Below are 9,918 nucleotides of genomic sequence, written 5' to 3'. Positions count from 1 at the left end.
TTTTTCTATCCAATACATATCAGGCCCGTGTCGACCAGTTGAAATCGGCAATGAAAAAGTGAAAATTTTAATCAATAGCAATCTACGCTACACGACACGGGAGAATACAGGCGTTGTCCAAATAACGAAATCGAGTTTAGAAAACCTGCATCAACTTCTCTACGTAAGCCGGTTGAATGCTTCCGCACGAAGTGAGTGAAGCTTATTTAATCGCATGCATTTCTATCAGCAATCTATTCAGAAAACATAAAAAAGCGATCTATTTCTGAAACAAATAATGACAGTAAAAAATAGATTATTTATAACAACATCGAACCTAAAAAATCGTGAGGACAACACAGCGAACCACTAAAAAGTATTTCGTAGATATTACCCGAGCAGTCACGCTTTCAATTTAGTGTTGTGGATTGGAAGGGTGTTGTATTCTACGAACTTTTTCCGAAGAGAATTATCAATTGCAATATGTATTCTGCTCAGCTGGTCAAATTGATTTCAACGATCTACGAAAACGTCCAGAATTAATAAATTGCAATGGGATTGCCTCCTATTACAACGCCAGGCCATATAAATCTTTATAAAAATTATTGAGGTTGGGTTGGGACATCTTACCGCATTTTCCATATTCATTAGACCTTGTTTTTTTAGATTACCACCTGTTTTGCTACCTTCAGAATTCCTTGGATGGACAGCGCTTCGTTTTCGAGGAAGCAATCAATCGGCACTTGGAATAGTTTTTCGCCGAGAAACAGAAAGTTCTTTGAGCGAGCAATTACAGAGTTACCCGAAAGATGGCAAAATATAGTTGGTTACATATCTCATGTTTGAATTTCTATCGATTTTCTAGTTTGACGGGATTCGCAGGATTAGTTTATTACAAAAATTTCGATTCTGGCCGTCACTATAATTTGGATAGCGTGAGTGATTCAAGCACTAATGCAAAACATGTTAAAAAAAAATATTAAGGGATAAAAATTTTATGTTTCTAATAAAAATTCAATTGAATGATATATAATAATTAAAATAATAGAATTGTTTTAACAATAATAAATCGCATAATACGAGGGTGGTCCCTGAAGTACCCGACCCAACAAAGAAAACACAAAAATTTTGGAAAAAAATGTATTTATTTTTCAACATAATCTCCTTTCAGCTCTATACACTTTTCCCAGCGATGTTCAATAAGTTCGATACCCTTTTTATAATAAGAACTGTCTTGCTCCTCAAAATAGCCATTAACTGCCGACATCACTTCTTCATCGTTGGAAAATCTTTGACCACTGAGCCATTTTTTCAAGTTTGGGAACAGAAAATAATCCGAGGGGGCGTTTGTTGCTGTGAAACTTCGCTAAACACTCAATTGAAACATCTTCACGACACTGTTTTTGCTCGAGTGTGAGCAAACGCGGCACCCATCTTGCACACAGCTTTCTCATGTCCAAATTTTCAAATAATATGCGATGTACCGCACTTTTTGAAATGCCTACTATGTCTGCTAACTCGCGCACTTTCAGTCGACAATCATCCAGTACCGCTTTGTGGATTTTCTTCACCATTTCTGGAGTCGTCGCCTTATTTGGTCGACCACTGCGATGCTCGTCTTGGCAGCTCGTACGGCCTCGTTTAAACTCTGCTACCTAATATTTTACTGTTGTAAACGAAGGAGCAGACTCACCCAGAGTAGAATCCAGTTCGGCTTTTATATTGGTTGGGCTGAGACCTTTCAAATAAAAGTATTGTATCACATAACGATGACCAATTTTCTCCATTTTCACAAATTCACTGAAAACGTTCACTATTGATGGCTGCCAAACAAATACTAAACAACGTGGCGTCTTCAAACTTGAAACATATGCTTTATAGACTGTGTACTTTCTAATACAGTGATATTTTTCAAACAACTACCGCTATCTCTAGGTCAGGTCGGGTACTTCAGGGACCACATTCGTAAATTGATTTCAATTTATACGGCGAAGGAGAAGATAACGCCACCTTAAGAATATTACAATTCAGATATCATCTAATTTATGACGAAAAAGAAACAAAAGAAAATATTTGTTGTTTAAAATCGCAGGATCTTTTGATCTGTGAAATAAAAAAGTTACCTTATACAATTTCGTGATTAATAAAAACTTTTATCAGACAATACACAGGATCAATGTATATGACGGTATTACCTCGTACGCTAGAGCAAATCTTTTATCCTAATTTTTTCTTTGTTTAGTTGTAAATAATGACTTTCGTTCCAAAAATGGTTTTTTCTATGTCATTACTTTTTAATCTGTCTCGTAATGTTATGCCAAGAAAATTCAATTATTAAAAGATTCACAAGTTTTTCAAATGAGCGACTCTTACCTATAGCCTCAATTGTTTTCCTTATATCTTCCGCCGTTTATTTCGCTTTATTTATATTGCGTTTTCTATACTGAGGCACCTGCACAAAATAAAACTTTGCAGAATTGTTATCAACAAATGGAAAAAATCATGGAAAAAACCTTATCGTCACCGACTTCTGACGGCATTATTCCATTACACATTTTTAAGTTACACATGAATTGCCAACTAACAAATCAAACAGCATAAAACAGTAGCAAAAAATACAAATTATTACTGATACCTTTATAAAATAAGATAACCATTTAGTCTACAAAAGCATATATGCATTTACATCGCTTTAAATAATGTACAAACGTAAAGTCTCATATTGTCTTTTTTAACGTTCTGCAGAATTCTGTTGGTAAATCGTAACAGGAATTGACTAGCAATATTTCTACTTTCATTAGCTAGATTTCCCGCTATTTCATTGACATTAATTATTTGTCGTTAAAATTTTTGTGGTGACGGAATTGCCTACGAGAGCACAATTCCCTCATTTTCCCTATGTACATAATTCTTCTTAAAAATTGCTCACACGCTTTTTACAAATAAATCTGAGAGCGTAAATATAGGGTGAGAAAAAAATATGGGAACCTTAAATAATCTGAAAAAATGTAAGTTTTACAGAAATGCGTATCGGATAAAAGTTGTAAAGTTTAAAAGATCTATTTCCTGATCATATTAGCTTGACCATAAATGGCGTCATCAACGTTAAGACAACTTAAGTTGAATTTTTTAAATCCCCTGTTTCTTATTGCATTTTCTCGTAGCTCTTGTTGCAACGTTTTCAAAACACTATAATAAAGCTTCTATTGGTTAAGAATATTCTCAGATATTTTAAAATTTATCTTGAGACAAATCAAAATAAAATGTCAATTATTTCGTAAAGAAAAAAAGAGGGACCCGGCTATTTAAGATAAGATCGGAAAAGGATCTACTTTTTCAATCAAATGAACAGTGTAAATACTTTAATAACACTAGTTTATAAATTTCGGTCAACTTTGGTACTGCAGCAGCCGATAACTTTTTTAAGGTAATTTTTTACGCTGAATTCAAATCCGGCGCCAGAATTTTTCTTTAGGTCGTTATGTTTTCGAGATTTCACTAGGTGACAGTATTATAGTGTCGTTATGATGACGGCTCATCTTGACAGCAGATTGTTTGAAGCAAGTTCATTGTACGTGTTTTTCATCGACCCACAAGACGTGTTGCTCTCGCCGCTGCGCATTAAATTTGGCCAAATGAAGAACTTTGTCAAAGCACTCGCCCGGGATGGACTTACTTTCCAATATTTGGCGACAATGTTTCTAAAAATATCTTCTGTCAAAATCAAAGAGGGAATCTTTGTGGGTCCACAAATAAGAGAATTAATTTATGAACAGCATTTTTTGCAGTTTTTGCAATATTTGTTAGCCGCAGAAACCGCAGCATGAGCGTCCTTCAAAAGAATGTCCGTGAATTTCTCGGCAACCGAAAAAGCGATAACTACAGGCAAATAGTTGCGGATCTGCTGGAAAATTATTCTCGAATTGGTGCTTGTATGTCGCTCAAGATCCATTCCTTACATTCCCACTTGGAGGTTTTCTTGAAAAACTTAGGCGAAATAAGCGATGAGCAAGACGAGCAAATGTACTAGGATATGCGACGAATTGAGCGTAATTATTAAGGTTTTTGGAATGAGGGCATGCTCAGCAATTACTGCTGGTCCTTTTTGCGTGAAACGAACCCAAAACAACACAAGAGACAAAGTTTGAGAGCCGTTCACCTCTAAATTTTTGAATAAAATTGACCATCGTAGACAAAAACAGTAAAAAATTGGTCTTTCATATATCTCGAAAACCTGACAGCCTACGAAAAAAACGGACTGCGGATTTTGAATCAGCGTCGAAAATTACCTAAGAGACACATTTCAGCTGCTCCAGTACAAAACCATGTATACCAGTATAATTAGAGAATTGCTTATAATCACTTGTATTCACGACTACTCATTATCAGTTGTTTTCATAACTATTCAAAATTAATCGTTTCTATGATTACCACACATTAGTTGCGTATTTAATATCTCTAATTATTAAAATATTTACATTGTTCGTCTTATTTTGTAAAAATGTTACACCTTACTGAACGTGAACGAATATTTCTTTTAATAGTGAGAAAATGAGGAAACAGACTAAAGTCATTCAATGGTGTTAGGCAGTTCCTTAATGCAACATTCTCGAATTAAGATATAAATGTCTCGAAATCTACATTTCAAAACAAAACAATCCTATGTTTCAATCAAACTGGTAGCGTTAAAAGTCGTTCAAAAACAGGAAGACTGTGACACCAAATCGTAAAAAATCATTGGATATTTTGCAATCTTTTGTGGAGAATCCACATATTTCCATCCAAAACTGAAGAACATCAAATCAGAAGTCAGCGCGCAAATTATTAAAAACGCCATCCTAAGTTAAACTAACAAGATCATTAAATAGCCCACTTTGAACCCTACAACTTTTGTCTAAAATATTTTTCTGTAAAACTTATATTTTTCGGAGTTTTTCAGGGTATCCATACTTTTTTTTCAAATTGTGTATGCCTCTCGTAATTGATATACTAAATCTAATTTTAAGTAATATGCGTAATATTTTAGATTTAAAAATTAAATTAGTATAAAAACCGTGAAAGTAAAATTTTATTATTAAAACAGAATATATCCATTCATAATTCATCTCATACAAGAGCTAAATAAAGACGATTTTAAATGATTTTGTCTACAGCTTTGTAAATTAATGATGGAAAGAGTAGATGCAGAATCTAATTTTTTTTTACATCAGTTCTTTTCAGACGAAACACCGTTGCAAATTAATGATAATGACAATTGACATAATTGTTGATTTTAGTCAAATATAAATCCTCATTGAATACTAGAATTTCATACTCCATATCAGGAGAAAATAAATGTTTAGGTCAGTATTTTAAATAATATTTTGATAGTTATTTTTTTTACTGGCGGAAATTTAAATGCTGAAATAAATGAAGATATTAGTTAAAAAACCAAATATTTTTTACCGTAAGGGCCATTGTTAGTGAAAATACTTTGTAACCGGACGATGCTACATTACATTATAAGAGATGTTTGTAATTATTTAAACGAAATTTTCGATAAACATTGAATAGGGAGGAGAGATCCGATTGAATGGCCAGTTCGATCGCCAAACCTTTCACGTCTCGATTATTATCTATGGAGCTGTCTGAAGAGTAATATTTATACAACAAAACCACAAACTGTAGATCTATGTCGTTGGATAATTGATAAAGCTACATTAATTCTCAGGAATAATATTAGAAATGATTTTTGGGAATTTACGATCGACAAGCACACTGTCAAACTGTGAATAGTGAACACTTTGAAAATTTATCATAAACTTGCTTTGAAAAGATAGATCTTCCCTCGATTTTGCCTTAGATGATCGAATATTCTTTTTTTATTTTACAAGGTACTTTTTTATATTTTATATTAAAAAGTATTATAAAAAATTTTTTAATCTCAGGAAATTCTTAACCAGGAGAGGCTTTATTATAATGTTCTGACAACAATTTAACAAGGACTATAAGATGACTATAAGAATTTGTAATAAAAAATAGGGAGACCCACTTTAAAAATCAACTTGATCTTGCCCTGACTTTGGTAACGCCATCCTAAGTTAAACTAACAAGATCATTAAATAGCCCACTTTGAACCCTACAACTTTTGTCTGAAATATTTTTCTGTAAAACTTATATTTTTCGGAGTTTTTCAGGGTATCCATACTTTTTTTTCAAATTGTGTATGCCTCTCGTAATTGATATGCTAAATCTAATTTTAAGTAATATGCGTAATATTTTAGATTTAAAAATTAAATTAGTATAAAAACCGTGAAAGTAAAATTTTATTATTTACTTAAGACTTTGAATTCTTTAATTTCATAATCCGACAGAAATATTACGAGAAAACTACATATATTCATACATAAAGTGTTAGAAAATATAGAAAGGAAATTGTCTTATTACAAACGTCGTATGATATATATTGCACTGTCAGTTAACAATAGTAAGTAAAGTTATAAGACACTATAACTGAAGTTGATTATATAAGCGTGAGAATTAAACAAATGCCTAACAAGAGTATACTAAGGATGGTTTTTTTACTAACACTTTGTTCACTTGTTATTTTGCAATTTTATGTTCGCAAATGTTTCGCATAATGTCCTTTTTCAAATGATCAGGAAAGTTAAAACAAGAGTCGATAAAAAATATCTAAAATACCATACAGTAAGTTTAAAAATCAATACTTTCAACGACTTATATTGTAACACTTGCATACGCGACAGAAGCACTAGTGAATAAAAAGTAACCTTTGCTTCGTGGAAAAGAAGAACAGATATCAATCTGTTGACAACATTTGATATGTATTCTTCAAAATGCACTGGTTATCAAGGTACTTATAAATATAATTGTTCAAGCTTTATTTAAAAGCTTTATCTTATTAAAAATATCTTTATTTGTGACAAGTATAAGATATCCATTAAGCAATTAACCCGTATTTTATCTATAGGTTACCGTGAAATTAGACTTTTATTAACTGCTTGATTTACTGCTTGATAAACATTTTCAATGGGATAAATTTTAGCTATTAGTAACTTTACATTTAATTATATTCATCTAAAACTTGTATTTTACTATTATTATATTTATTATTCTTTACAATTACTTCTAAATTTATTTTTTGATAAATAATATATTGCTTTCATACATTTTATCTTATTATTTATCTTATTATTTCATTAACTTACTATTTCAAAATACGACATTTTGCACTTGCACTGAAAAAGTTTGTTTATTTGTGATTATATGATGCTACTATTGAACTACGGCTTAATTTGATATTTATATAGATTACGAATGGGCCGTAAAATTAAACTTTATCAGTTTAAATTTGATGGGACTATGGCCTAAAGATGCTCAAAGCTATCGACAAAAGTTACTGTGTAATTTACGAACATTTGCCGTTTTTCTCTCTCTAACGATGGGCATTTTGATTCCTTCTATATATAACCTCATTCGAATGCAGGGAGACGTCTTGCTACTAATAGACGATTTGCAATTTATTTTAGCGGCTGCAAGTTGCACGATAAGAGTTGTAATATTTTGGTGGAAGAAAAAAGGTGGATATAATTTTATCCTGTAACTATACTCTGAGAGAAATCAAATATTATGTAAAGAAATTAAAATGACCCTATAATGTAAATAATGAATTCTACTTAATTAGTTAATTTAGAATTGTTATTTAGTAAGAAATCGCAAATCAATGTTTTACACAATTAATTAATTAATTAATTGCATTTCGCTCCTTATTACAAATAAAAGAGGAAAATATGTTTTTAGTGTTTTTAAATGTTATACTTTTCAATGTTAGATTTAACATAATCGTTAATTTGATTTAGACATATTCATTACAAGTGTTCGTTAATTTAGGCATTTACCTTAAAATATTCATTATTTAAATTTTGAAGCTATCCTACCAATAGTAAACATGATCGCAGAAGATTGGATTACATCAAAATGTGCGCAAGAGAGAAATATTATGATCAGAAGAGCGCAAAGTGCACGTATAATTATTACATGCGCATATTGCATAATGGGAGTAGCTATTTTGCTTTTTGTTCTTATTTTACCTGGCTTTGGAATATCAGTGAGATTGACGACGAACTTTACTAATTCAGGGAAAAAACTGCCTTTGCAAACGTATCATATTTGCGATACAACTAAAAGCCCTCAATATGAGTTGACATACATTACTCAAGCTATTTACGTCTTTTTCGCAATTATTTCTTACACCGGAATCGACAATTTTCTCGGGCTGGTGATATTTCACATATGCGGTCAATTGGATATTCTCAAAAATCGTTTAGCACGTTTGAATAAAAATATGAATATGAATTTTCACAAAGCGTTAAAGAACTGCGTGGAGCAACATATCCGTTTGCTCAGGTTTTTTGACTTTTAAATCCTTATATCTTACACATCTTTTTGCACTACATTTATTGGTAAATATTTAAAAATATATAGCCAGGTTTAATCATTTTGATATTTATATGTGTAGTTAAGATCATGTTGCCGAAAAATCTTCAGAAAGTCATAGTTGTCGACTGTTGTTTATTAAAAGTATTTTTACTCCGGAAATGCATAATCTATCTTTAATACGAATGTAATTTTTCAAAGATCGTTTATAGTAAATATCTTAGCAACAACTTAAATATATATTACATACAATGTTTGCTTTAGACGATTTCAGATTCATCTAGATAAAGACAAAAATCCGAAAAATTCATCTTAGACAATGAAGATGATTGCTCTTAATTTATCTAGATGCCAGATACGATATCATCACTTATCTAGATAATTTTTTAGGTGATATTGTTTTCATGAGAAACTTTATAAAAATTTATAATAGAATTTACGTAGATCATAAAATTGTACTTGTTAAGTAATTCGTCAACATAATCGCTCTAAATTTAAGGATCTAATAGAAAAGACCAATAATCATTAACCAGTTAAGTGTGTTTGACGACTATATCCGTCATAGAGATGTGGCAGAATCTTGTGTCATGACGACTATATGCGTAAAATTGCGTCATGCGTAAAATTTTGTTACAATTTAATATTTAAATTGTAATTCTGGCGAAAACTAAATTATATTCGTAAATTTTAATATGGGTAAAATGTTTAGAGGTCAAGACGAAATGAAACAAACAAATGAAAATTATAAATAATTTAAGTTGGATTTATAACTTCCTGAGAGCTAACTCGCTTGATTATAGCGACACACACTGGTGGGCGCTTTGCAAAGAGATCGCCACAGTTAACTGGTTAACTGCTCACTAATCGCTGTTTTTTGAACGCAGTCATTATTTCAATTTACTTCTATAAAGCCCATATCAGACAGTAAAGATCAATCTGAGTGGCAGTAGTGATTGTCGATTCGTGAAGGGCCTATCAGTAAAACAGCATGTAACTAGTATATTGTAATCAGTCCATTAAAAGTTGGCAGTCGTAATCGGCAGTCGGATCGGCCTTCACAGTCATCAATTTGATACGAGCTCAAAATGAATTGATCAATTGAAATAAATGGTCGGTTCTTTTTAGCTAAACTGCTAAACTTGTGCAATAAGATGGAGTGAGTATATTTTGTCTTAAAAAGTATATTTTGTCTTGAAAAAGAACAGTCCAAAGGAGACAAAACTGAAATTTGTTAATTCGACGAAATCTAATTTCCAATACCTAGCCTGATACGGGCTTAACATATAAGTCCATATTATTTCATTCATTTTATTGCAAAATGAGTTCAGAATATAGACCATAACATCATTTCACATAATTTTTAGTTGACATAACATGTACTTTTATGTAAAATGAAGATGAATATATTTTATATTTCTCTCATCTAGATGAAGATAAAAATCTATTGGGTTAGCAAATAAGTTCGTTCCGTTTTTTTGACTGGTATAAAATACAATTTATTTA

General features: G+C 31.5%; 1 protein-coding gene across 1 annotated transcript; it reads left to right on the top strand.

Moving 5' to 3' along the window:
- The first annotated feature begins 7,924 nt into the window (after window positions 1-7,924).
- On the top strand, window positions 7,925-8,401 carry LOC106742801. Its single transcript, XM_014616082.1, has one exon. It carries the CDS (start codon window positions 7,928-7,930, stop codon window positions 8,399-8,401), a length of 474 nt encoding a protein of 157 aa, XP_014471568.1. The 5' UTR covers window positions 7,925-7,927.
- The last annotated feature ends 1,517 nt before the right edge of the window (window positions 8,402-9,918 follow it).

Source organism: Dinoponera quadriceps, unplaced genomic scaffold (genome assembly GCF_001313825.1).
Source record: "Dinoponera quadriceps isolate SergipeBrazil2010 unplaced genomic scaffold, ASM131382v1 scaffold928, whole genome shotgun sequence".
NCBI classification, from domain to species: domain Eukaryota; kingdom Metazoa; phylum Arthropoda; class Insecta; order Hymenoptera; family Formicidae; genus Dinoponera; species Dinoponera quadriceps.
The sequence above is the reverse complement of the archived record's forward strand: the minus strand, read 5'-3'. Positions and strand labels throughout refer to the sequence as shown.